Raw genomic sequence first — 27,864 nt, 5'->3', positions numbered from 1 at the left:
CAACAATCGGCTTGTCTTGCATTTTTATACAACAAACACGTACTGGTGGGTCCCTCGTGGCTCCCAGGCAGGCAGAATTTTGTTTGGCCGGATCAGTGTTCAAAGTGAAAAGTAACTATATTTGGCAAAATGTAATTTACTGAAAATAGATTAGAAGATTTTAGTAAGGCTAAAATAGGATATCACTATAAAATCTTCTTAAATAGGACTGTGAAGGAAAATACCCGGAGTAATTAAACTTCTACACTGTGTTCACTGCCACTGGCCCATACTTAGGAAAACGGGAATAAGAAATAAAACACTGTTCTATACCTGAAATTTTGTGCACTGTCTTTTAGTACAGAGGAAAACCTTGGGAATCCGGATGCACAGAAATACCCGTTCACAGTTGGAGGGCATGACCTGCTTTTACTAGAAGAGCTTTGTTGTGACGGTGGCTCTTGGCTTCTTTAATTAACACTGAAGGCACTGCCTTAAGAAAGCGCTTTGCTGCCGCGGGCCCATAAACAGCTGCCAAAAAAAATTATTTAAAAAAAAAAAAGAATTCTGTTTGGATTGTGTCATTTTGTTTCTTCCTGTTAAAAATTCGGTAGAAATATCAGCTTTTCTAAATACAGACAGTTCCTACTTCTGCTCATGACTCACGAGGAAGCTGTTTCCCGAGCATCACATTATGCAGTTTACCAAGGAATCTGCAGCCACGAAGCCAAAAAATGTACCTTTTTCCTTTATTTTGGTTAGTGTATCTTGTGTTTTGGCTAGTATATCATAGCGTCTAGATTTGAGTGAGCTGTAGTTTTTCACAATGGGCTATACAGCCCCGAGGGTTTACTGTCTAGCAGTCAAGAAGTGGTATTGCCATTAGACTTCGCAGCAAGCACCGTATTTTTTAAGTTGCGCGAGCTTTGGTCACAGGCACTTAGACGTGGCTCTGCGTTTGGTAGGCGTTTTAGACATGTAGAAAAACAGCTTATAAACTTAAAATCTCCAGCAAAAGTTTTTTTTGCATGAATTCCCATGCATGAATTTTCGGCTGCAACTGAAAGTCGTAAGGCTTACTGAAGAAAGGACAGATCGGTTTTCTGCAGGACACCTTCAATCTGTGCTTCTACCAAGTGAACTGTTGCGATCCTTTCCCAGCTCTTTCCCAAACTCAGCTTACCGTCTCGGCCTTACCGAGCTGCGCTCGCAGCCTGTTTTACGCGCCAGCCCCTGCGCGCCCTCGCTGCAGAGCTCGCCCCAGCTCCGCGTCCCCTCCTGCAAGGAGAAGAGCCGGCCAGGAGCCGTAGTTCCCGTTGGTGGTTTGGAGTCGGGGGCATTGTACGGCTGCTTGGTGCGTGAACTGGAGAAGCCTTGGGCATCGCTTCTGCCCCGTGGCCCCGACCGATGTGGGGAGGACAGCCGTTTTGGGGTGGTTATTCCCATAAGCACAGTATTTCTAAGGTACTGCATGGTCCCAAAATATTTCCACTGAAACGTAGGGAAATGTGATTTGTTCTGCAGAGAACTGGCGAGTGGGCGGCCATTTAATATGGCAAACATTCTTCAGAAAAAGCCAGTTTTCTCAGGGATTCTCACCCGCCCCAGGCAGGTGCTGTTTGGCCCCCAAAGGTGCCCGTTCCGGAGGGCAGCGTCAGCCCTGCGGCTCCGTCGGGCTCTGCGGGAGCTCGGCCGCTTGCGTGCGGTAGCTGGGGAGGGTGCGTGGTCCTCTGGGCGGCGACCCCCGTGCTCGGGGTCGTCCACTTGCGCTGGAGGCGTGATAAACTGGAAGGATTACGCCAAAGAGCTGGTGTGCGAGAGCCAAGAGGAATTGAAAGCTGTTGCATGTGGCCGCAGCTGCGCAGCGTGAGCAGAGGAGCGGTAAGACTGCTTCTGTCTCAGTCCCGAGCTTTGCTATCCTAAAGCTTTCTGGTTGCATTCAGCAGGTTTCTCGGGTGCTTCTCTGAGCTGCAGGCTTCGGAAAATCCAGTGCATGCATGTTTGTTAAGAGTCACTGAATATCAGTATTTTATTTCACCCAGCCCTTCCAACTCTATTGTATTACAATTAGAAATATTTTTGCTGCCTTACAGCAGACTCTGCAGTGAGGGATGGGGCAGGGACAGGTCCAGGCGTTTCTCTGCGCTCAGTAGGTCTCCAGTTGATAGGAGATGAACACTGACAGGCTTTGAGGAGCAGCTTGCTCCGACCTCAGGACCCCCAAAACGATGGAAACTCTCTTGTTCAAAGCTGTAAAGTCTCTCGGTGACAGTCTGTAAGGACATACAGAAGTTGGTTGTCCAAGCTTTCACACAGAGCAGGGAAGGTTTTGCTGTACCCACAGAAGACAGGCTCATGTAGCAAGTGATGGGACGAGAGGAAACGGCCTCAAGTTGCACGAGGGGAGGTTTAGATTGGATGTTAAGAAAAATTTCTTCACCGAAAGGGTTGTCAAGCACTGGAACAGGCTGCCCAGGGAGGTGGTGGAGTCACCATCTCTGGAGGTGGTAAAAGCTGGGTAGATGTGGTGCTTAGGGACATGGTTTAGTGGTGGACTTGGCAGTGTTAGTTTAATGGCTGGACTCGATGATCTTAAGGGCCTTTTCCACTGAAAATGATTCAATGATTCAACTGTACTTTCCCCCACCTCCCATCACCAGCAGTACATGGGTGCACGAAGGGTTGCATGTGCAGCCCTGACTGAGGGCAGGGGCTGCCTTGTGAATGAGCTTTCTCATCTGGGGTTTCTCCTTTGTTGCTTCAACTTCTCTGACTTGCCTTTGAGATTTTTGCAGCTCATTCTGTCATTCCATGTCAAACAAAATCTCAGTGGCTTTGCCTTTCAGCCTGACATACCACATCATATTCAGTTTTTACCCACAAAAATGTATGATGGGTTCCTTTCCTCTCTAGAAGAAAGGTCGTCTGTGACCTGCCGCTCTTCTAAGCTCTGTATTGTAGGAGAAAGGGAATGCCAACTTGAAAATACAAACTTCTCTTCACAAGGAGCCACGTGGAGAAAACAAGGGTCAATGGGTACAAGTTGTGCCAGGAGAGGTTTCATCTCGACATAAGAAACTTTTTACCAAAAGAGCAGTAATTCACTGGAACAACCTCCCCTGGGATGTGGTAGAGTCGCTGTTGTGGGAGGTTTTCAAGATGGGATTGGGCAAGGTGCTAGATAATCTCATCTGGGCTGCCTTTCCCACGAAAGGTTGGACTGGATCATCTTTCGAGGTCCCTGCCAACCTGGGCATTTCTGTGGATCGCTGGAAAGCGGCTGAGGAGCCAGGCATCTGTGTACAACAGATGCACCCTTCTCTGTCAGGTCATCAGAGAGGCTCGAGGGCCACTGGCTGGGAAAACACAGCAGGAATTCCTGCTTTGGGAGTGTCGCAAATGAGTCGCTTAGGCTGCTTAAAGAATCACTGCCAGAGGTATTAGAAAGCAAATGATCTTAAGATAAATTTGTAAAAAGGGTGACTTAACAGGATTCAATGGCAAGGTCCACTCTATCACTTATTTAACATGGAAAGGTATACAAAGAGAAACCAAATTACAGTTAGGTTGGAATGATTTATTCGTTGATTGGGAGGAATGATCTACACGGAGTCAGGGAAATTGAATTGGGTTAGTGTCAGTTATGTGTAGATTGAGAAGAGAAAGTGAGGGAGACCCTCCTGTTCAGTCACGAGGTTCAGAGTGGATCGAAATCCACCCCTAGTCACAGACTTGGTCAATGGTTTATGACTAAGGTTAGGTAAGGAAAGTTAAGGAATGCCCTCTCGTTGAGCCATGAGGTTCAGGGTGGACCCCCATGCTTACTAAACTCCTCAGAGAGGGAGTGACGGCTGAAGGGCTTCTGCTCCCAGCCCATGGCACTTGTGTGGTTGGCACCTCTGTGCTGGTCCTGCCAGCCGAGGACCTGCTTTGTTCTTCAAAGCAGAATGCAGATTCAGATGTTTGATCTGCCTGCATGTGAAGCCATTTCTGAGTGAAGCCTGAATTTCTTGTTTCACCAGCATAACGGGATCCTCCTTTAACCTTTCTACACTTACTTTTTTCCTTATTCCCTTTAATCTTAAGCTTGTTCTGTATTGAATCGCTACTGGGGATTTTTTTAACTATGTGTGCTGTGATACTGAGATAGTGTCTTCCATGTCTGCATCAGAAGAAACCTTGCTACTATGGGTTGGTTTTGTTTTGAAGGCAGAAATCATGATCCTCAGCACTGGTAGTTGACAGCTCAAGGTCTTGGGAGTGAAGACTCCAGCTCAGACTTGGGTGCGCTTGTTGAAGCTCCGTGTGCTCAAGAACAGCGATAGCGAGTCCGATCACAGGCCTGCATAGCCTGGTAGTCTGCTCCAGTGTTGCTAACAGCAGTAACCCAGAGAGAAGGTGTAAGAAGAGCACAAGAACATGACAAGTGTGGTTTCAAGTCATCCATCAGTCTGTGGCTCAGGGACTTTGAGCATAAAGAGGCTGTCTTTCACTTGATGCGTGTCCATGGGTTGGTCGAGTCCGTCTTTGAGCTGTTGTACAGTTTTAGCATTTCACTGCCCTGCGGTAAGGATTTCCTCTGCTTGACGTGCTGTGCAAAGAAGTATCTCCTTTTGCTTGGTCCGGTTTTTAACACCTAGCATTGTCTAAATTCATGTCATGCTCCCCAGCTCTTGTATTTGAATCCAAACTGTTGCTCCGTTCGCTTTACCGTGCCACTCAGGATTTTACAGACCCTTATCATATCGCTTGTCAGTTGTCTCTTCCAGGCTGAATGACCCTTCTTGTTTCTCATTAAGGGCCATTCCATCCTTGCTGGGCTCTTCTAGCTCACCTAACTGTATTTAGAGCCAGTAGGAAAACGGCACACAGTCTTCAAGAAGTAGGTGCATGTATGTTTTGTTTCTGTTCTGTATTTCTTTCCTGGTAATTCCTATCATTCTGCTTATTTTGACCGCTGTTGACCTGAGGCTTTTGTACAAGTGTTTATTATAACACTAAGATAACATTTCTCTGTGGTCATTGTCCCCTCTCCTACATGTTGTCAGCCCATGTGTTTCCCTGAATAACTTGGTATCATCAGCAAACTTTGCCTCTTCACTACTTGCTTATTTTTCCACACAATTTATGAATATTATACTTGGATAACTTGACAACCTCCTGATGTTCTTGGCTGTCAGATAAGTTTCAAGTTTTTACAGTCTACATGTGTAATACCTGGGTGCTGAACAGGTCCTGCGAGGACCAGCCAGGACACGCAGTATGCAGCAGTTGGGTCTGGTGACACTCAACCCGGCAGGCTGACCGTGACATCTTCAGACTCTGCTTCCTTCTTCTGCTATTGCAGAAACCATTTAAAAAAAAAAGTTTCCAGAGAGACGTGCTAAGGAGCCGTGTCACTGTGTAACTCAGAAATGCTGGAGGTTAAACTGTACGTTAGCGATTAGAGGACCGGGTCAGCCTTTCGAGGAGACGAACCATCTTGTGCAATAGAATATCAATATCTCAGTTGCTATCACAATTCTATCTCCAACATTGTGGGAGCAATCGCAGTCTTGTGTTTGGGGCAGAACTGCCACCCTCTGAGAGCTCTGTTTATTTACATAGGTCGGGGTGTATTTTAGGCAGCTGAGCGCGTGTGTGTTTCAGCTTGGCTTTACAGCTGGGAAGCACGCTGCTGCTAGCACGTCAAGCTTCGGTAGCAGCACCAGCTCCATGCAAATTGTATGTCTCTAATGGGGTTTGACCGTGTTACGGTGTTTGTCATAAGCGTGCTGAATTTGGTTGAATTTCCTGTCCAGCCATTATTTAAAGTAGGAGCACTATGTATAAACGATATATGTGTACAGACGCACCATTGAACTTTAGGGATGTGAGCAGTCCTCATAACTGTTCGTGGCTATTGTACAGCGTTTGCCCCAAGTACCGAAAACATCTTGTTTTACCGACAGAGGATTCAAGTGTCTTTAGCCTTACTGAAATTTAGTTTTTAACAAATGGATAACATGTATTCTAAAAGTCCTGGTTAGGTAGCGCTGCCCTGTGATTACCGCAGAGGAACTGGTATTTCTTCTGCACTTTGCTTTTCAAATAAGTCTTGGCCACATAACTGCCTCTTCATATTTTCAGCATCAATAGTAGCAAAGTTCTAGCTTGCAATGATTACTACCAGCTTGGTAGTCATCTTCAACTGTGACGATGCAATATATAAAACATTTTTTATTTTAATTGCTTCCTTTGCTTCTCATCTAGGAGAAGAACTTTCCTATTCCCTATTTCCGATGGGTAATGCGATTACCTGTGAGCTACTGATGGTCTAATGAACGTCTCTGTAACGATCTGCAGTTTTCAATTGCGCTTTCTTGGCAACGTTTTTCTTACCAGTCAGATTTGCTCATGTTTTCATCACTTGTGGAAAATTAGATCTTTTAAAATGAAGTATGTGTATTAGTGCTGCAGGCTGTCCTTACTGACAACAATACGGCCACACTCCCCGTGCCCTCAGCAGTTTGCCATCTTCTAGTTCAGTAGTTAACTCTTTTCTCCCTCAAAACATGGTCCACAGTAATTTCCTAATTTTTGGAAGCGTTAAAGCTTTTGCTGATGGTCTCATAAGGCTGCACGAGCTGATGTCTTTAAGACTTCGCAGCTTCTTTTCGTATTTCGTAGACAGATGCATGAGATTTACCCTGCTGGTTACCAGCTTGACTCAGAAGCAGCTGATAACTCCGAATGAAAAGCTCTGAGGATGTGCGAAGCCGGCGGCTGTGCGTGATGAGGGTGCTTTCCCCACCTCTCCGTTGTGTCCTCCTTCCGCTCGCCCGGGCAGTGCTGGTGGCAGTCGGTGGGGCGCAGCGGGACTCGCCCGTTCCTTCTGCAGGCGGCACGTTCTCCGCGGTGCCGTCGGGAGGCAATGGAAGCGCGAGTGCCTGGAGCAAAGGCTGCCCAGCAATCTTCTTGTAAAGACCTTTTTCACTTGCCAAATTTTGATTTGGGGCTTGGTTGTCTGTCTGTCTGGGGAAAGGGGAGTGTCTTTTAACATCAGCAGGATCTCTTCAACTGCTGCTGAGAATAAAGTGTGGGGAAATCGATTTTTTTTTTGTCCACTTAAAAGCCTTATTTTACCAGTGTAATACACTGCCATGGCAGTGCCTCAGCCCAGGACTTTAAATTCGACTGCGTAGTTTCTTGCTGGAGGAAAAAAAAACAACCAAAAAACCAACAATTTTTTGTTTCCACGACATCGCGGCTGCATTTCTGAGCGCCCGAGCTCGGGCCGGCCGGTTTGCAGCGACGGGCGAGGGCACAGGTCAGAACAACAGGAACAGCGAGCGCAGTCCCGGGGTCGGCAGAGAGGCAAGTTTTTAAGCCGTTCGTTTTTCACCAGAACTGTAAGTATCTCAGCTTGGCTCTTTCTCTGTTTTCAGTTCAGTGTTGTGGAATCCATTGTCAAAACGCAGGAGTTGCGTTTTTGGCTGGCCCCGCTGCAGCAGCCCTTGGGTGGCCAAGGAGGCTGTGCTGCAGCCTCTGCTGCGGCCGCCGATAGGCCCGGCGCGCGCTGGGCTTGCAGCTGACAAGATTTAATGTTTCTCGGCTATTTTTAATGTACGTTTGCAAATTAATGAAAGTCAGTTTGGGGTGTGAGTTGGAAGTGCTGCTGACAATCAATTCCACATGCAGACTTTGCTGTTCCTGAGCGATCGTTCCCATATGGAGTGAATCAGGAAGAGTTAATCACAAACAACTGTGCGTGGACAAGCTGTAATAGCTTCATTTTGCTGTTTTTTGAAAGTGGTGTCTAGAAACTGGTCTCTCAACAGCAGAGAAGAAACTGAATTTAGTCTTAAGATTAAATTCCAAACTTCCCGCTCTCTGTTAGCAAACCCTTAGCTGGACGTGTGAGAACCCTCTTTTAGCATGGCTTCTGGATCAGAGGCCGTTGTGCTGGATGCCGTACGCAGGATGCCTGCCCCGGGGAGCTTGCAGTCACATCACTTAAGTGACAGTAGGTAAAAGCAGAGAAGGAAATACAGGGAAACAGTTTAAGTTCTTCTACACTGTCTATACTTTCACCCCTAATTTAGGACTCTGAGCCACAGACCTATATTTCAGCTAAGTACCCTACAGCTGGTGTTAAATGTGATCATCAGCGTTGCAGTCACAGAATCACGGGAGGGTTTGGATGGGAAGGGGCCATCAGAGGCCATCTAGTCCCACCCCTGCAGTGAGCCCGGACATCCCCAATGAGAGCAGGTTGCTCAGAGCCCCGTCCAGCCTGACCTGGGATGTTTCCAGGGATGGGGCATCCACCACCTCTCTGGGCAACCTGGGCCAGGGCTTCACCACTCTCAGTGTAAGCAATTTCTTCCTTTTATCTAATCTAGTATTATCTTCATTAGTTTTCTCTGCACAGAAGTTATTGAGAGAATTCCTAAATTGTCTAATTCAACTGTTTCCAGGTCAGCTCTGTGGTTTCACTAGTGAAGGAAAATGCTACTTCATGGGGTGAAGATCAGGAGGCTTCAGTGTAGTGGGTAATTAGTGGTTCTTCTGTAGAAAATCACACAGTTGTGCTAGTGCAGTCTCAGCAGTAAATGCATTGGCATCACTGCTGCAGTCGCGGCATAACCGCTTATCGCTCTCATGCCCTTATGAAACACACAATAACAAATATTCCTCTCGCAGGCACTTGTGCTGTCCTCGGAGGCTTATTTTCAGGTGTGTGTGTCTTGGCAACAAGCTCGCCTTGGGGGGGTTAGTCAGTGAGACACCTCGCAGGCAGCTGGGAGAGCGATGTGCAGACCTTTGCAGCTTCCAGGTTGTGCCGCTGCGTAGCTGGGTTGGGGAGCCTCCCTAATCAGGATGTGAGATTTTTAAACTGCTCGTTTTCTTTTATTAAAATGTATATTGGCAGAGACAAACTGCGGTAACAGTGATCAAAAGAACCTGGGAGCTAATGAGTTAGTTGTAAGTAGCTCTTCAGACTTGAGGAGAGCAGCCGTGCTGCCCCCGATGCAGTCACACCACGGTGATACGTGATACTGGAGCCTGGAGGGGAGTTCAAAGAAACGTGACCACATCTTCCCCTCTTCGAACGCCTACGTTAGCTTCCTATACGGTTCATGTTTGGCCACCTCTAATCTGCTCTGTGTTTGAGTCGGCAACCTAGAAACGTGTTTTGTTAGTCCAAAACAAAGCATCCAAAGCACGTGGTCCTGCTTACGTTGCCGTCTAAGTGTCTGCTCTAAAGAGGTACTGAGGGTCAGTTGAGCTGCTCAGAAGACTGTCTCCGCCCGGGACTCTGCTCCGTGCCCTCTCTTTGCTGACCCTACTGACTGGGCAGCGTGGGGACCTCGCTGTGAGCCAGCACGCCTCACGATAAAAAGACTGGCAACCCAATGCCTGATCAGCAGTTTGAATCAGCTCCTGGAGGGACCTGATGCATGCAGGGACAGTCCAAGGGAAGGGATGGAGCTGCTCATCTGGAGTGGGAGGTGTCAGACCTCCTTTTGATGACAGCAAACCATTAGGTCAGCTCAGTTGCTTGTGTACCTTGAAGTTGCTGTGCTCCAGATACATTGTTCTGGCTCAGGAACGCACGTGTCTTCAGTATGCTGTGGTACTAGTAGGCAGTCTCAAGTAATACTCAAAAAAGAAGGTCTTTTACTGAAGGATTCTGTAAAGAAACATGAGAAGAATCTTCACTATAACTTACGGGGGTTTCTTCACAACCGTACGCTGCCCAGAGGGGGTTGCTTTACAAGGAACAAGGTTGTGTGTGGGTGTATTTCAATTGCAGATGTGTTACTTCTTCAGAGCAAACACTCCCTTACAGAATGAGTTATATAGAGATTGGATTCTTTTAAAAATAAATTGTTATTAAAAACACAATGATACCAGTCACGACAAGTCAATAGAAGCTCCCTTGAGCTTTGTGGGCATCTCACACTTCACACCATGAGGTAAAGCTTTGGGTTCTGACAAGCTCTTCAGGGAGGTGGCACTGCTTGGAAACGTACTCGACAGCAGGTGCCATCGGTGCCTTTAGTGTGTGTGCCGCAATTTCTGTTACTTTTTTTTAAAACCATGCTTTCTTAGGAATGCAGTGACTTAACGCATGCAAATGCACTGGGACAGTTTCCTATGAGCAAATGAGTTTCTTTTCTCGTGGTGTTAATTTGACGTTGCTGTTGCTGAGCTAAACTCTTGAACTGTGTTGCAAGGTGGGTGTTCCAGGACAGAGCGAAGGAAAAAAGTGCTGCGTTCGTGCTGCTTCATGCTTCTTGGTAGGTCTGCCTCCGTTTCTGCTTCCATGGTGCCTCATTGATGCTGTGCTTAAATTCACGTCCTTGCTTTTGAGTGTGTATCAGAAAAAGTCTTACTGAAGGCTGCATCTTGTGTGCACAGGATGCTGGGATTTGAGTGACTCTGTCTGTAGAGCTGCCAAATGCTTGGTGTGCCGGAGGTGGCCCTGACCTGCCCGCGTTTCCTCTCGCAGGCCGTGACGGCCAGAGCGAGCCCGCGGAGTGGGTGTACTCTTGCACAATTAATCTCCCTCCTCCTTCACATGTGTGATACAGAAATACCTTTCATGCTTCTTTTTTAATTGAATGTCTGGAAAGCGAGGGAGAAGCACTACGCTGCTGCTTCTGCCCTTACATGTGTCCCTGCATGACAGCAGGAGGTGCTGGCACACAAAAGTCCATGTCCTGCCTCACCTGCGGTTACTCAACTCCATGCCTATTCTGTGCGTTGTAAATTTTCCTCCTAGAGGACTTGGAACTCAAGGAACAACCTACTGAAATGGCAACTGTTCTCTGGCTGTTGCACATCAGCTGAGATCCGGAGAAAGAGAATACCTGCAAGGAATGACAAGGGTCGTTTTAGAGGCTCCTGGAAGCAGGCGCCATGTTCAAACTGAGCAACAAAGGGATACCAGGAAAGCGAATGCTGTCATCTGGGTATCGGTCACGTTACAGCTGGCTGCTTTAGTACATGAATGTTAGCGCTAGAAACTCTTCTGGTGCGAGAGCATAAAATATTGGCCTTTTTCAAAACAATTCTTACACTGGTATGTTCAGAGGACTATTTTCCTGTCTTCCCTCTCTTTAATGTAGATGTTCTCCCCACTTTTACATCATCATATAAAACCATCCACGTAACAAGATCTTTTTTTCCTTGCGGGGCAGCGCATCCTCCTCACTCTCCATGTCAAGGCCATCATCGGCCGTTGGTATCAGTGCGCTCATGGAGTGCAGACATCTCTCTGTGGTCCCTCTTTGCACCAGCCTCACGGCAGGAGTCACCTGGCTGCCTTTGGTCATCAGATAGGTGGCTGTGAAGAAGACGGGCTACTGTAGTGCATACAGTGAAAAACTCAGATTTATCACTCACCTTTACAGTCTTGACTTTTTCCTAAAGGCACACATCTGCTATAAGGTTTGTTTTTAACAAAAAAACCCCAAAAACAAGCAACACAACTCATTGATGCTGGCTAATTTGATGTCAGATGAGGTAATTAGCATGTATAGCTGTAATTTTTGAACAAGCTTATGTAAAATGCTTTATTTTTCTTCTTTCTACCAGTTCAACAGCTGAAAAAATGTTGTTTGGATCAGTAAAATATTTCTAAATTCAGAACATTTTGATGATCATGATGTTCTTCTTGAACACCCATCGAGCTGTGCCTTTGTCATTGCTGTGCATCTTCCAGAAAACTCAGAAATGCTTAAGCTTAGGAAGTGATAGGGGTACAGATTACAGAGCATTTCTTTTTACTGTTTCTTTTCATTCGTTTTATAATTCGATTCTGAGCCTGCAGGGTTGGGGACTTCTCGCTCCTTTTGCACACGTACCATCTGCAGCAAGGTCTTCCCGTTTGTGGCTGGTGTTCCTAGATGTGCTGCACGCTGCAAATAATAAATGTAGTCATGTGCCCTCCTCATGCCTGGGCTGAAACCAGAACTACTTTTGTGTCATTTAGGTAAGCCTGGGGTTTGTTAACTGGGAGATTTCCGTAGCTGATAAAGGCTTTATCACAGAGATGTTGTCTGAAATGTGTGTAGTGCTGATGGATGTTCCCGTGCCAGAGAGTACCGCGGCCAGTCTGAAGGGCCGTGCCTGGTCCTGCAGCCCAAAGAGCTCCCCGTTGACCCACCCATCTGATGAAAAGCCGTCGCGGACACACTGAGTAGGTTTTGGTGGCAGTGTCTCGAGTATTTGATGCAGAGTCTTTAGCAGCTCAGGTTGTCAGACCTTTCTCTAAGTCATCCACTACTATACGCTTCGTGGCATTAAGCTACTTGGTGAGAGCTGCTTTGTGCCCACTTTATCTCTTCTCTAAGAGCAGAGAGCTGTAGAGCTGCGTCCTTCCTTTTCTCTTTCCCTCTCTTTCTTAAGGTGTTTGTTAGTATTTAATTGATGTCCTTTCCTAGAGTGCAGGAATTACCCAGTGTAACCAAGAAAGCATGTATGAATGAATTTACTCTTAAGCAAGCTTTAAATTGGGAGAGAAAGAGGGTAGAGAGCTTAGGTGGGATCACTGGAGCATGGAGGCATATGAGCAATCAGACATAGACTTGTTGAGTACTTCAGTTTGTTTTCTCAGAGCTGCCAGTGCAAGCTACGCTCGACTCTCTCAATATCAAGCAGTTGATGTTTTTTATGTTTATAAAAACATAATCTGCTAACAGGAATGTGTAACCCTCGTCAGAGCAGTACAAGTTTCAGCTTTACCCAGGGTAAGTGCAGGAGGGGGAGTTCTGGGAGGTTGCAATTGGACAGTATTTCTGGGCATTATTTCTTCCTTCATTTTAGCAAGGAACAGTCACGTGGGGAAGAACTCTTAAAATGGTTGTCTCACTTGTAAGTATGAATTCAAGGCTGAGTTCCTGTTCTCATTCTGGTAGACTGCATACCTGTAGAAAAGGGCGGCGCTGGATTGACCAGAGACATTTCTGTGCTTCTCAAAACGTGTTTTAATGGCTTTCACTAGAAGTTTTTTCACATAATACATCTGGATCCCATTAGCTGTTTAAAATTGTGTTATTTTAAGCTTATGACTGCACATAGCTAGGGGGGGGGGCATTGTATTTTTAGTTCAACTTGACTGTACTTTCTTTCCAAATGAGCAAAGTGCAGCCTTTTCTTTCTGAATAGGTAAATCTTGAGGCAGACAGCCCCATGGAAATGCTTGCAACCCCTTGAGCAGGAACTATAAATCTACTATTTTAATGTCTTTTCATGTTCTACTATCCCAAGCCCAAACAAAATCAGAGACAAAACCCCAGTAGGGCTCCTACGTCTGAGCTGCAGCTGGGACGCAGAGCGAGTACCTACTCCATGTGCCCACGTGGTTTGCACCGAGCTCTGCTGCAAGAGAGACGAGAGCAGGCGCAGGCACGTGTCTTGTGTCTAGATCATACGCGGTTTGGTCCTTTCAAAGGCAAAGAGTAAACATCTCATGCCTGAAGACTGTATGGAAGAGCACTGCTTCTGTGCCAAATAATCAATCAACTTTACGCTGGCAGCAGCATTACGGATTTCAGACTCCTAATGGGTGGAATGAATTATCAGGATGCGTTACCCGTGCATAAGATGGCATTGATTTCTGCAGCGCATGCAGCCGGAGCGGTTTGTTAGGTGATGCTCGTGAGGCAGTTATCCAGCAGGAAGGTTTGTATCCCTGGTAGAATTTTTATCTAACGCTCTGAGTATAAATTTAGCAGAATGGTTTCATTGCTCCAAAATAGTTTGATTCCACTTACCCAAAGATGAGAGTTTCTCTTATTGCACAGTGTGTTTGAAATTATAATTAGCTCTGATCTTTAAAAGATAACGGTTGAGAGATCCAGTAAAACCTCACAGTTCCAGGAACCGTCGTGCGAGCGGTTCAGAAGGCTGTGCCCTTTGCTTACATCGCTGAGCCTGTTGCAGTGTCAAAATACAGGGTCCATACGGTGTTTTTATGCCAGTAGTATTTGGGTAGGTTGGTTTCTGTTGTCTTCAGCCATACCTCATGCAAAAGACTCTTCTTGTCAGGTTAAGTTTGGCTTCACAAACCTTTACATCTTTTTTTTTTTTTATATGAAAGTATTTTGACTCCCAAATTCTCCAACAATTGCAGATGTATTTTTTTACCTTTACTTGTAGCACATTTTTAATGGTTTTATCTTGTTTCGTGCTGTTAAACAGTTAGCATGTTAGTCAAGATATCTATATGTCAGTTTTTGGTAAAGTGAACTGCCAAGGTTGACCTTAAGCCAAATGACCCTGAGAGTAATTTTCTTTTGGAGCCACTGAAATAAAACCGTAGTACAAACGCAAAGTCATTCTTTATGCTTGCTTTCTTCAGCAGCGTCCTCTGCATCTCTTCTGAAAGAAGCCTGAGAAACCCAGCCAACCATTTCTGCTACATCAGTTTAAGAAAATCTTAATCTTAATTTAGGAATTTCCTGGGTGCCTGCCAAAAAAGTATGAGTTCTGTCATCATCCGCGCTGTTTCGCTGTAAGATCCCCCTCTGCTTTTCTTTTCCCTCCTCTCTGGCTCAGTGCTGCTCCAGGTGTTTTCCTGCCCTGGCTTAAGCCACTGTGCTCTGAATAGCCCAGCCCTGCAGCTGGCTACGCTCCCTGCAGTGACGAGGGAGGATAAGGCAATAAATCAGAAAGTAAATTACTGTCTGAGCGAGCGAAGGTCTCTATAGTTCTGTCTAATAGACATGTTGAGCTTAAAGGGACGTTACAGTTGTACGGTCAGAGAACCCATGTCCGTGGGTTTTCTTACTGTTGTTTGTCTGAAGCTGTTTGTGAAAGACAAACATTAGCCAGAATATTATTACTAAATATCATCTCAGACAAGTGAGCAGATGTATACTGGCAGCCAATGGGATTTCAATAAATGTCTTGCTACTTTCATACCCTAAAAGGTAAATAACCTGTGCAAGACAGACATCCAAAAAAAAAAAAAGGGAAAAATATTTTGCGCTTCTTCACGTTTCTGTTATTTTCAGTCTCATGCAGTGTACGGAACTGTGCAAGTACCGGGGTAGAAGACTCGTGGCGTTCCTTCCACCATTGTCTTTGGATACACTGGGAAAACACACGGTGCTGTATGCTGTTAAAATGGACGTGTGGTCAAATCGTACTTCAGTTGCCTCGTTTGAGGCTGTGGTTGATCAATGCATTCCTTTATCCAAGAGGGTCAAACAGAAGGTCCTTAGCATTACATGAATCGGGACCCTACAAAAGAAAGAGAGGAGGCAGCGTCGTGATGAAAATGTACCAGTCTTACTACGTCTGTTAGAAGGGTTCCCTGGACTACGTCCTGCGTTTAGTATTTGCAGCAATTTGCTGCAATTTTTCTAAAAGAGTTAACCACTCATCTTCTTCAATAAATTACTGTTAAATAAACCTTACTACATCTCTTTTCGGCTGTTAGCACAGTTTCTTAATAAATGTATGTAAGAGAATTGATTGAGCAATGGTTTAGGGTTTGCAAATCTTAAGGGAACCCAATGCCTTGTAAAATGTCATCAGATCTTGCCAGACTGAAATTTCTACTTTAATTGACCTTTAACATAATTAAAGTTCGGTTGTAATTTCGTTTCTCAGAAGAAATTCTCTTGTGTCAATGACATTTCAAGTAAGAGCCCTAAAGTGTAAAGGAGTCTCTGTCCCACAAATTGCAACTGTAATTGGCTGCAGACGGACCTTCCTCCAGTACTTCTTCTTGCAGCTGGGACGTGGGACTATACTGGGTCCGTTCTTAGTTTATTAACCAAATCAGGGTTTGTGAGGTTTGGCTGACACATGTTCCACTTTGTCTCATCTACTTTAATCTTAGAGAAGTGTTAAAATTTCAGCTAGCAAACTACTCTCCCAGCCAAAGCAACAGCAGGAAGCAATGAAACCTCGTGAACGAACCAGCTGGCGCAGTGACTCCAGACCAGGTGTGCGGAGTTATTCGTTCGGAGCTGTCCTGGCTACGGATGCACATGTTTAATTGCTTCTCCAAGCCAGCACTCGCAAATTCCCGGGGATTTTTTTTGGCCACTGCCCTTCAGTCATGTTTCTGTCCTTGCCACTTACTGTCGAGGTGACGTCTCCCTCCCATCTCTCGGATGCCTCTCGGGGTGAGGGGGTTCTGTTTAGTGTTTGTAATTTACAAAACCTACTGGCACTTGTTTCTGTCAGATACGGGCCCACAGCCTTCCCTAACCTTCAGCTGATGCAAGAAACCCTTACTTACATAGGAACGGCGCAAAGCAGCTCGTCGAGTATTTTAAAATCCAAGTGTCTTACTGGCCGCGCTGCTTTCTCGCTGTCGCCTCACGCTCTGTAATTGTTTCTGCAGCTTCCCTCCAAAAGTGCTCTTAGGATTTAAGGGCATCAAGAGGAATAATCTCGGCTCCACATATTTTTCAAATTACAAGAAAGCCTGAAGTAAAGACAGAAATTCTTTTTAAATCTAAAGGAAACAAACTCAGCTTGTCAGGCCCTGTCCTTGTGAGAGGCAGAATGTTTCTCTGCACGTGCGCGTCTTTGCGTTACACCTCCGCTTGGCTGCCTGCAAAGTTCTTAAAAAAGGATGTAACCTTTCTGAGAGCTTTTGGGTCTGAGGACCCAGGGCTGTATTCTCACAGGTTTATCCTCCCACCCATCCCCGTGGCGCTTTGGGGGCCGGCCGCTGAGCTCAGGCTCGGTGACTTGGCTGATTTTCTCAAGTTCTCCTGTTTGTTCTTGAGGATCTGTTGTGGTTACAGCTGTCAGTCCGACACGGCAGCCGTTGTGGCACCGAGGGCTTCTACACAGTCAGAGGATGCGCAAAATACCATAACGCGGCTTTATTGTATCTGCTTCAGGGATGAGCTGTCCTCCCAGGTGTGGGTTTTAGCCTGTGCTGCCGTTCCTCGTTTGAAAAGCCTGGTTTTCTTCGCTCAAAGACAGCACAAAAATGAAAATGTGAATAGAATATGAGGCTGGAGAAGAGTAGCCTGTATTTGGTTTAATGTTTCTATTTCACGCAGAATTTGTCGTTTCAGCAGTGATAGGCTTCAAAGAGGATGTGGTTTATGTTCCTGCTATTCAAATGTCTCAAAACCAATAACAGTCAATCTATTTCTCCGCCTGGGTTTTAAATGTTAAACTGAACTTATGTGTTTGTCGTGTTTAACAACTACGAGCAAGAGTTAATTTTACAAGGACGGGGTGCGGCGTTTGCCCAGCCGGGGGTTGTGTTTGCAGCGGTGGCGGATTGGGAACGTACCTGGGTGGTGTAAGCGCGAGGCTGATGGCTCTGCCGTGCCCAGGTTCTCCGGGTGACGACAGCGGCCCGGTGGCTGCCAGCACGGTGCTTTCCCCGCAGAAACGGGACGCCCAGACACGAGGCTTCATCGTTTCATTTTGTATGCTTCACTCACAGTCCTTCCTTTGAGAATAATAGAAAACAGCTCAGTATCCCTAGTTTTTATACTGTCCTTAACCATTTTCTTTACTTTCCTGAATCCCGTCAAATTTTGCTGATGTTGTGTGATCAGCGCTACAGTACGTGAGACTGTCAACGTGGATACGCTCTAAGAATTTTGGATACGTCCTCTTTCCATCTTTACACATGGCATCATCTTGCTGGACGTTTTCATATGCCTGTCAGCCGTAACGGATCCCTTTCCTGAGATGATGCAGTTCATTTAGGTTACTACAGGTTCTATGTGTAGCTTGGGTTTTGTGGTTTTGTGTTTTGGATTTTTTTTTTAATTCTTTTTTTGATGTTTTACTTTGCATTTTTGGTCTTTTGTTCTCTGTATTCTGTTTCTCTGAATTTTCACACAATTCTCTCTGATCTCAACTAAACTAAATATTTGATATTTTACCGTTTCCTGCGTTCCAGTGTATCGCTAAGCACTAAAATGCTCCCTACTTAGTACGTGACCTTGCAGAATTTTTGCTGATTTCTTCCCTGATTACCATTTGATTCTGTTCTTTGCCTTCTGTCCCATCCAGCATCAGCGTAGTGCCAATTCTTTGTTTTTTAAACAATAGCCAAATAATTTTTAGAAGCCTTTTGTTGAAAATCTCTGGGAGTGTGAGTGAACTCATAGCAACAAACTGTCTTTTCTTCCAGTTCTCTTTTATCGATGCGTTCAGAGAATTCCAATGAGTTCGTGAGATGTACTTTTCCTCTCCAGCTGCTGATCAGACTATGACTTTTCCAGCATCTTACTCTTCTTGACCTGCAATTTCAACCAAATTGAGAGACATGCAAGTTTACAAAATTTTTACTGCTATTTCAAAGCAGAGATATAACCTTCGCTTTCCAGGTCTTGGTATAACATTCGGGGGGTTATGTGCCTTGTAAGTGGTAGTTCTGCTTGCTGTGTGACTGTGTCATCTTTTACCATGTGCTTGTGTCACCTGGGTATGGTAATCCTGTCGGTGACTTTTAAATTACTGGTTTCTTACCGTACCTTTTTATTGTTGTTGTTTTTAATGACATTTCAGAGTCTGGTATTACCTCACCTCAGTTGTGTATGCCGTCTAAAAAACTTGTCATTTAAGGTCCATGCTACATGTGAGAATTTTACTTTTTATAATTTGTTGTTACTAATTCTATGCATTTTATTGAAATGTTGCTTTCTGATTCTTACTGTCAGTGCACAATTTTCAGGAGCTTCCCTTCTCTCTGGATACTGAGCAGCGTCACGCTGTGGCTATTGGTAATGAAGAGCTGTTGTCATTCTCTCTTAACTCCTTTCTGTTGCAGAAGGATACTAGTTTAGCCTCATGTTTTCTAGAACTAATTACTTCAGGAAGTAATAATTTAAATAGTTCACATGTGAATCTGTTTATTATCCTTTATGGTAGGGGTTCTTCCCGCCCCAGGATCAAACATTTTTTTTACTCTTTGTTTTGTTTCCTTGATCTTACAGTAGGCGTTATTATCTACACAAATTCATGAGCAGATATATGTATATATAAATTTGCTACCTTATGTTGTTTTCTTTTTAACTGGCTGTCTCCATACCCAGTCTCACAGATTTACCTTTAGAGTTCCTTGCAGGTGCAGCCGTGTCTCGCTGATGTTCTTGGCTATGCCGACATAGTGTTTGTTTCCTTACGGCCATTGTGCAACGTAAGGCATTCCAGTTAATGTCATTTTGCTTTTGCCTTCTTTTGTTGTACTGTTTCAGCCTCAGCAGCTAACCAGCTTTGAGTAGCCCTGGTGTGCTGATTACCTGACTTTTTGTATAGGTACATGTGGTGCATTAAACTTGGCTTCTGGCCAGCACAGTATATATTTGCCAAGACAACAGAGGCAAAACCGTGATTATGAGAGACTGGGACCAAATGGTTTCCCGGGCTGGCCACATATGTGTCACCCCACTGCTGCCAGAGCAGCGTAGTTTGGAGTATCCTGTGCCGAACAGGTATATTCAGGCTACGTGATCAGCTGTTATTTAATTCCCATCCCCAGGTTGTTGGTTGTAATGAGGCTGTTTGAAAGTCTGAATCACCTGGAACTAGCAGCCTTCTGCTTTCGGGCTCCATATGGCTAGCACTAGATTTCTTTAAGTGTCTAGGCTCATCTATTGAGAATATACATTCATTTATTGGGATATCCTGTATATTCCCTGTTTCTTTTTAAAAAGGAGCAAGTAATAGTCAAGTTTCAATTCCTTTGCATATCATTTATCTTCCCACTCTTGCATGGGATTCAGATTTAATCTGATCGGAAACTGCAATCAGTTAGGTGTCTGACTACAGGTCATTCCGGGTGAGACGACCATTGCCCGTGTCTGTATTTCCAGTTAGATTTGAATTGGCTAAACCTGTCTGAATCTGAAGCTTTTCCAAGCTGCAGTGTTGTTTGATAGCAGCTATTTACAAGATTAATAAAAATGAGATGGACAAGAGATGAAAAAACTGAAGTTAGTCATAGGACTTGCTGTTGGCTTTCAGAGGAAAACAGCTGCCTTGGTGGCAAGGAAGAAGTAGAAATTATTCCTCCTGCAAAAAGCAACATTTGCTAGAAGTGCAGTTTTCACGAGCCTCATGAGATGATCTAAAATTTGTCGGGACAACCCCTGGTATCAGCACAGGGATGATGAAGGGATGGAGAGCAGCCCCATGGAGAAGGACTTGGGGGTCCCGGTGGGTGAAAAGCTGGACAGGAGCCGGCAATGTGCGCTCGCAGCCCAGAAGGCCAACTGTGTCCTGGGCTGCCCCCAAAGCCGCGTGGCCAGCAGGGCGAGGGAGGGGATTCTGCCCCTCTGCCCCGCTCTGGGCAGACCCCCCTGCAGGGCTGCGTCCAGCTCTGGAGCCCTCGGCACAGGAGAGACACGGACCTGCTGGAGCGGGGCCAGAGGAGGCCCCAGCGATGCTCCGAGGGCTGGAACAGCTCTGCTGGGAGGACAGGCTGGGAGAGCTGGGGGGTCTCAGCCTGGAGCAGAGAAGGCTCCGGGGAGACCTTAGTGCAGCTGCCAGGGCTTGGAGGGGCTGAGGAGAAAGATGGGGACAGACTGTTCAGCAGGGCCTGGAGCCACAGGACAAGGGGTGACGGTTTTAAACTAAAAGAGGGGAGATTTAGACCAGATCTAAGGAAGAAATTTTTGGCAACGAGGGAGGTGAACCCCTGTCCCAGGTTGCCCAGAGAGGTGGTGGATGCCCCATCCCTGGAAACAGCCCAGGTCAGGCTGGACGGGGCTCTGAGCAACCTGCTCTGGGTGAAGATGTCCCTGCTCACTGCAGGGGTGGGACTAGACGGCCTCTAACGGCCCCTTCCCACCCAAAGGCTCTGTGTATGTATGAAATTATGAGGACTGACTAACATGCTGCAGTCAGCTGTATAAAGGTCTTATGTTTGTTTGTTTGTTTGTTTCCCTTGTAGTGTCATCTAGACTGTCACAGACATCCTCCCCTCAGTCAGGCTGCCCGTCACCTTCCATCCAGACAGGCAAAGTCATCTCCTCATCCCAGAAGCACAGCAAGAAGGCACTCAAACAGGTAAGTAGCCTAGTCTGGAACCTGCTGTAGGGATCGTTGCAGCCATTTTATTTCTCTGCTAAATCATCTTTCTCAGTGCAACTGCACTCTGCAGGGAAGTAATTCAGGACTTCCTGGCTGTCTCACAGTAAACAAGGTTTTGCTAAAACATCCTTTTGTCTTAAAGGTGATTCAAAATATTGCGCTATTTAGTTCTTTTGCATTTTCCCTAAATAAGTGCATGGACTTTTAAAATTACTGTTTTAGAGAATAGATATAAAATATTATTTCTTTTCACCCAGCCTTTTGATGAGTGTGCTAAGCTTTCTGCAGTCTGTTTTGGTAAATGGAAGGTCTTTCTGGGAAAAGAATTATATCCACTGACTTCTTCCCCTAGTTAGCAGCTTACTTTCCCCCCCCCAAGGAATTCTGTGGGTGCGGTGTATATGGAGGGGAGAGGGGGAAGGAGAGCACACTGGCTTTGCATTGCACTTCTGCTGGGTGTTACAAGAGAAAGAGGAGGACTGATTATTTTTTATGCTTGGGGAGTGACTGTTGTGTAGGTAGTGTTAATTGTGTGCAGGCAGGACGGAATGGGTGAGTGTAGTTCAAATGATTTGTTTCTCCTAGTGAAAAATGCGAGATGAATTTGTTCCAAGTGGCTTATTTGCAGGTGTTTCCCCAACTGCATTGTTCAGTTTTTCATGGTCCTTAGAAAGGAAATGCTTTATCAGAGTTAGATTTAGATTTTAGATTACTCCTTAGTAAGGTAAAAATCTGTAAGGATTTATGAATCAAGTTGCAGAGGAGGTGCTAGTCCAGGGATTACGGAAGCTTGTCACAGACAGATGAAATCAGGATGTGTTCCAGATAGGTTTTACACTTTCCAGCCCAGCCTGTTTCCCTGACTTTTTCCCACTGAGAAGCAACACTCAGGATGGCATTCAGCTAACAGAGATGCCTGTGGCCTTGGGAAGAGGAGCTGCAGTGAGAGAGAAGGATCTAATTAGGGCATATTATTGAGGGAACATTCTGGGGAAGATAAGGCAACTGGATAAACTGGAGCTTTGTTTCCAGCAAGAAAGAGTTGAGTTGGTGTCAGAATGAAATGCCAGCTTTAGGCAATCTTCTCTCTCCTTTCTTTTCCCGCTCGGCTTGACAGAAGCATCAGTGTTACTGTGATGTTGCTCACCCATGCCGCCATAAAGAAGCGAGATCGTGTTGTCACTTCAGGCAGATTTTCTTCTGAAGTTCAGAGTCAAGCTTCCACTTTTATTCAAATCCTCAGAAAATTGCTTCTCACTAATTCAGCAAGATGTTAATTATACTCTTTGCTTTCCCTTCCTCATCCCTCTTTAAGCCTGGCTGGCAATCATTTCTCTCCAACATCCGCAAAGGCTTTTGTCTTTTAAGAGAGTGATCAAACAGACTCAGTTTGTTACTAACAGTCCTCTTTCCCCTCTTATGCTCAGCAGTTCCTCTTCATTTTCTCTGGTCCATAGGTCCCTGTTTCATAGAATCACAGGTTGGAAGGGACCTCTGGGCAAACCTACACTCCTCCATTACCAAACCTACACTATTTCTAAACCTAACACTCCATCTACTTTTCTCTTCTCTTCCTAGCCTCTGTCCTTACATGCCCAGTAGTCTTATATTTTTCATCTCTGAATTCCCCATGCTCCTGCTCCCACCAGCTTTCCCCCACCTTTATATTCATTCCCCTCTGTCTCTGCTCTCTCCCTCCTCCACGACCCAGCTTTCTTATTCTGATATGTCTACTTCCTGAGCATCCTAGTTCTAGCACTGTCTCTGAATGTCATGAGGTATGGTCAGAGCCAGAGAATTCCAAAATTTAGGCAACATTCTCAGTTTCACTGCTAATCTCATTGGTTTGGGGAAAAAAATCAGAAACCCTGAAAAAGAAATAGGGACCCACATGGAGGCCTTGATGTCTGCATAGCATACCTGTTTGTACTTCACAGTTCTGCAGCTCTCTGCAAGGCAAAAAGCTGTTTCTGCTGGTCGTCATCTTCCATCACAACAGCTTTTCTCCCTGAACTCAACTCTTGTGGCATCAAATCGTAGCATAGTAAATAACTTGCCTTCTAGGCACACAGGAGAAAAAGGTGTTCCCAAAGAACACCATAACCATTCAATCGTTCTGCCTTACCTGCCCAAAGCTTGCTCGAGTTTTGGATCAAATTGAGAACATTCCATGCCCAATCCTTTGCTTAATTATAGTTCCAGTGGAATTCTGACATTTTGAGCTAATATCACATAGAAGCATAGAATCACAGGAGGGTTTGGGTGGGAAAGGACCATTAAAGGCCTCTAGTTCAACCCCCTGCAGTGAGCAGGGACATCTTCAACCAGAGCAGGTTGCTCAGAGCCCCTCTCCAGCCTGACCTGGGGTGTCTCCAGGGATGGGGCATCCACCACCTCTCTGGCAACAATCTTCCACCTCTACCTAAACACAGTTGCCACTATGGTCAGGAAGAGTTATAAAAGTAGATAGAATGAGCAAATACAGACAACAGGAAGGAGACAGCAGTGTTATGAGTGGAGTAGTAGGAAAAACTTAAGATATTGAGGGAAACAAGAGCTAAAAGAAGGCTTTCGTATTTTTAGTTTTATGTCTGCAACCCAGATTATTTGCTAGTGTGCACTGGAGAAGGCAGCTGGCTGGATTGAGCCCTCCTGTCTTAAGCACTAAGTAATTATAATATTACTGGAGGGAAGAGAGAGCAGATTTCTAAGTGAGAACTTTTATCTCTGGAACACCATGCTGTCGCTATACTGATGGTAAGTATCAGGTCCTGTAGGAAATAAGGATCAGGATTTAATTCATAAAGATATCAGAGTTAAAACTAAAATACAACCAGAGGGAAAGGATGCCAGCCAGAGGGACCTGGACAGACTTGAGAGGTGGGCCTGTGCAAACCTGATGAAGTTCAACAAGGCCAAGTGCAGGGTCCTGCACCTGGGTTGGCACAACCCCAAGCACAAATACAGGCTGAGCAGAGAATGGATTGAGGGCAGCCCTGAGAAGAAGGACTTGGGGGTCCTGGTGGGTAAGAGCTGGACAGGAACCGGCAACGTGCGCTCGCAGCCCAGAAGCCAACCGTGTCCTGGGCTGCCCCCAAAGCCGCATGGCCAGCAGGGCGAGGGAGGGGATTCTGCCCCTCTGCCCCGCTCTGGGGAGACCCCCCTGCAGGGCTGCGTCCAGCTCTGGAGCCCTCGGCACAGGAGAGACACGGACCTGCTGGAGCGGGGCCAGAGGAGGCCCCAGCGATGCTCCAAGGGCTGGAACAGCTCTGCTGGGAGGACAGGCTGGGAGAGCTGGGGGGGCTCAGCCTGGAGCAGAGAAGGCTCCGAGGAGACCTTAGTGCAGCTGCCAGTACCTGAAGGGGGTTACGAGAAAGCTGGAGAGGGACTTTTTACAAGGGCATGTAGTGACAGGACAATGAGCGATGGCTTTAAACTAAAGAGGGTAAATTTAGATTAAAGGAAGAAATTCTTCACTATGAGGGTGGTGAGGCACTGACCCAGGCTGCCCAGAGAGGTGGTAGATGCCCCATCCCTGGAAGTGTTCAAGGCCAGGTTGGACGGGGCTCTGAGCAACCTGCTGTAGTGGAAGGTGTCCCTGCCCATGGCAGGGGGGTTGGAACTAGGTGATCTTTACGGTCCCTTCCAACCCAAACCATTCTGTGATTCTATGAATAAGGCCAGGGACTGGGTTAGGCTACGCCCTACAAAAGCTCTCCAGTCCATGAATAGTCACTTTGCCACCTTTTGTGTGAAGAAGGGAGCTGTACAATGCAGGTTTTTCCCCATTAGGTGCATCCCTGTGGGGTTTTAACCTTGTTTCCAGAGACTGTCGGCAGGTCCAGAGCAAGAAGCGGGTGCTTAGGAGCAGCTCCTGGTCCTGCTGCCACCACCATTGTCATCCACAGTGGAGCTGACAGGGCAAGCTGCTGACATAAGGTCTTTGTTTAAATTACAGTTAAAGGAGGAGCTGATGATACTGACTGATGGGCGCCATTTTTAATTGTGCTCTTTTTCAACTCTATGAAGTGGTGGTTTCCGCCCTTAACAGCAGGGTTCACCTCAGAGCTGCCCTTTGTGCAAACACACCTGTGTGCTGAGGAACATCTGCCTTCCATCCAGGGCCGCACAGTGCACCCAGCGAGAACAAAGGGACAACTTAAAGGCAAACAAATCGAAAATAACGAACTCGTTAGGGGTTAGAAGAGAGTCAGTGGGCTGGTGCTGGCTGAGGGGTTTGCTGTGTTCCAGGGGCTCTGGAGAGAGAGACCCTCTGAGAGACCAGACCCTCTGACAGACCCCCTGCCGCCTCCAGAGGCTTCCGTAGCCACGGTGCCTGGAAGCTGCTGCCTGATTGGTGGGTGCAGGGTAGTTAGCGCTTTCCTGATTGGCTGGTTCTTGTCAGAGGCAGGCTGGCAGAGTGGGGCCTTGCATGGCTGGCGCTGAGGGGAGCTGGGCCTGGGGTGGGGCGGTATGGGGGAGTTGGGCCTCTTATGACGTATTATGGGGGAGCTGGGCCTGCTGTGGGATGTTATGGGGGAGCTGGGCCTAGTATGATGTGTTGTGGGGGAGCTGGGCCTGCTGTGGGATGTTGTGGGGGAGCTGGGCCTGCTGTGGGATATTGTGGGGGAGCTGGGCCTGCTGTGGGATATTATGGGGGAGCTGGGCCTGGTATGATGTGTTATGGGGGAGCTGGGCCTGGTATGATGTGTTGTGGGGGAGCTGGGCCTGCTGTGGGATGTTGTGGGGGAGCTGGGCCTGCTGTGGGATGTTGTGGGGGAGCTGGGCCTGTTGCAGGGGAGCTGAGGGATGCTGGACCTGATATGGGGTGTTGTGGAGGAGCTAGGTCTGTTTGTGGGGTGTTATGGGGAGCTGGTCCTGGTGTGGGGGAGCTGAGGGATGCTGGGCCTGTTGTGAGGTGTTATGCGGAGCTGGCACTGGTATGGGGGAGCTGAGGAGTGCTGGACCTGGTATGGAGTCTTATGGGGGAGCTGGGCCTGTTATGGGGTGCTGGACATCTACCCTTCCCCACCCCCCTATATTTAGAAGGAGATTATTGAGAAGACAGAGCCAGGCTCGTCACAATACAGTGAAGGAAGTGGGATGGTGAGGAACAATGGGCATAAGTTGAATGGTATTAGGAAAAAGAGGACGTAAAGGAAAGCTTTTTCCCCATGAGAACAGTCCAGCAGGGGAGCACGCGCCCAGAGGGGTTGTGCCACCTCCATCCTTGGAGTTTTCCTGACTGGCCAGAGCCCTGAGCAACCTGATGGAGGCCAAGCAGATCCTGATCTGAGCCAGAGATTGGACTGGAGACCTTCCGAGGTCCTTTCCCACCGGAATTATTCTGTGATTATGACAGGACTCAAGAAAAATTTAGATATATTAAAGAAAGCCACAAATGTTTATAACAGAGAACATAACTGCGAAGCTGACACAGAATTTAAAAAGAGGTATCTAATAAATAATTGTTTCCTCCTCTTCCCACATGTGCCTCAGCCATCATTGGCATGAGAGGCCACGTCAGGCGCTGTGTGATTGAAAACTGAGGCGACACAATGAACAAAAGCAGAATTGTTTTACCGAAGGCGAGAAAAATGCACCAATTAAATGGCATACAGAATAGGTGAACTAAATATACAAAACCTTAAATATTTGAAGTGATTTGCATAATGGAAGTGTGGGATTCACACAACCCCTGAACATATTAGTGGTTTCATTGTCTAGTACTTTCTTGACATTCACTGTTGCCTGCAGTTCACCTTCAAACCAAAGAACAATTTGTAAAAGCTTTCTGAACTTGTTTATGGATTTTTGTTACTCACATGAATGCCAGGTCTCTCTTTTTATCTTTCTTTTTTAAAAAAAGCTTTTGACCTCAATAACAGAAGGTTAACTGTGCATTGCAGAGGATACTGCCTCTTACTGATTTTCAATTTTACTGTGTTTCAGTTTGGCTGAATGTTTTTTTAAGCTGTGGTAGAAGTGGCTGAATAACAGCTGTTTAATAAATTGGAAAATATAGGAGTGTAATATGTTTGTTCATTATCTGTATATTTTTGTTGTCAGTCTTCCTTATTTGTGTCTTTACAAACTGAAAGTCAGTCTGTTTTCTGTTTTCCTCATGAGGCAGATTCTGCAGGTTCCTGCATGATTTTGTTCTATTATTATTATTATTATTATTATTATTATTATTATTATTATTGACAGTGGTGATCTCTAGTTAAGTCACATTCATTTGTATATATGCAGCATAATATTTCCTGTTACTTCCTATTTTGAAATTCCATTATATACTTGATCTGTCATAATTTATTCTGCTGTTAAGTTTATTTGGGTTTGGATTTCATTTTTTCAAAAACAAACACTTTGGTTTGAGTAAATGCTGCAGTTTAACCAAATGCCTTCTTACTTCCTTGTCTTAGTCATTTGTGCCTGTTGGGCTGTGTTATGGTTGCTTTAACAATCTTTTCTGAAACAAAGGATTTTATTTTATTCCTTTTAGTGTTTTAATCTTTATTACTCTCCTAATTTAAAAAGTCCTTCCCAATGGGTAGTGTCTATGATGAAGGTTTTTAGCAAGTTGCTACTTGCTTCTCCAGGAGATGGAAATGGATTACATGATGGTACTTTTACTTTGAAGTTATTTGCATAATTACTTCTTGAACGAATTCCAGATTTGGAATCCTTTCTTTTTGCATTCTCTAGAGATCTTTTTTTTTTTATGAAATGACACAACTTAAGATGTTCTGCAGCCATTAACTTTTTGCTAGGTAGGAAATGTGTCTACTTGTATTAGTGTATTTAAATAGACAGTATCAGTGTCCCAAGCAAACTGTTTCGGAAGTCGTTTTGACCTTTTGG

At 45.8% G+C, this 27,864-nt stretch overlaps 1 protein-coding gene across 1 annotated transcript in view; it reads left to right on the top strand.

The window, feature by feature from the left end:
- ASXL2 (ASXL transcriptional regulator 2) overlaps positions 1-27,864 on the top strand; it is a gene marked incomplete at its 3' end in the record, with an annotated part of 123,574 nt that overhangs the window by 70,539 nt on the left and 25,171 nt on the right. The window contains exon 5 of the mRNA XM_081998220.1: positions 20,861-20,976. Within this exon, the coding sequence (XP_081854346.1) occupies positions 20,861-20,976 (116 nt within the window). The remainder of the gene's footprint in view (positions 1-20,860; positions 20,977-27,864) is intronic.

The sequence above is a fragment of the Phaethon aethereus genome (assembly GCF_964289735.1).
Source record: "Phaethon aethereus genome assembly, chromosome: 3".
NCBI classification, from domain to species: Eukaryota; Metazoa; Chordata; class Aves; order Phaethontiformes; family Phaethontidae; genus Phaethon; species Phaethon aethereus.
Note: the sequence above shows the minus strand (reverse complement) of the source record. Positions and strands in the feature narration are given on the sequence as shown.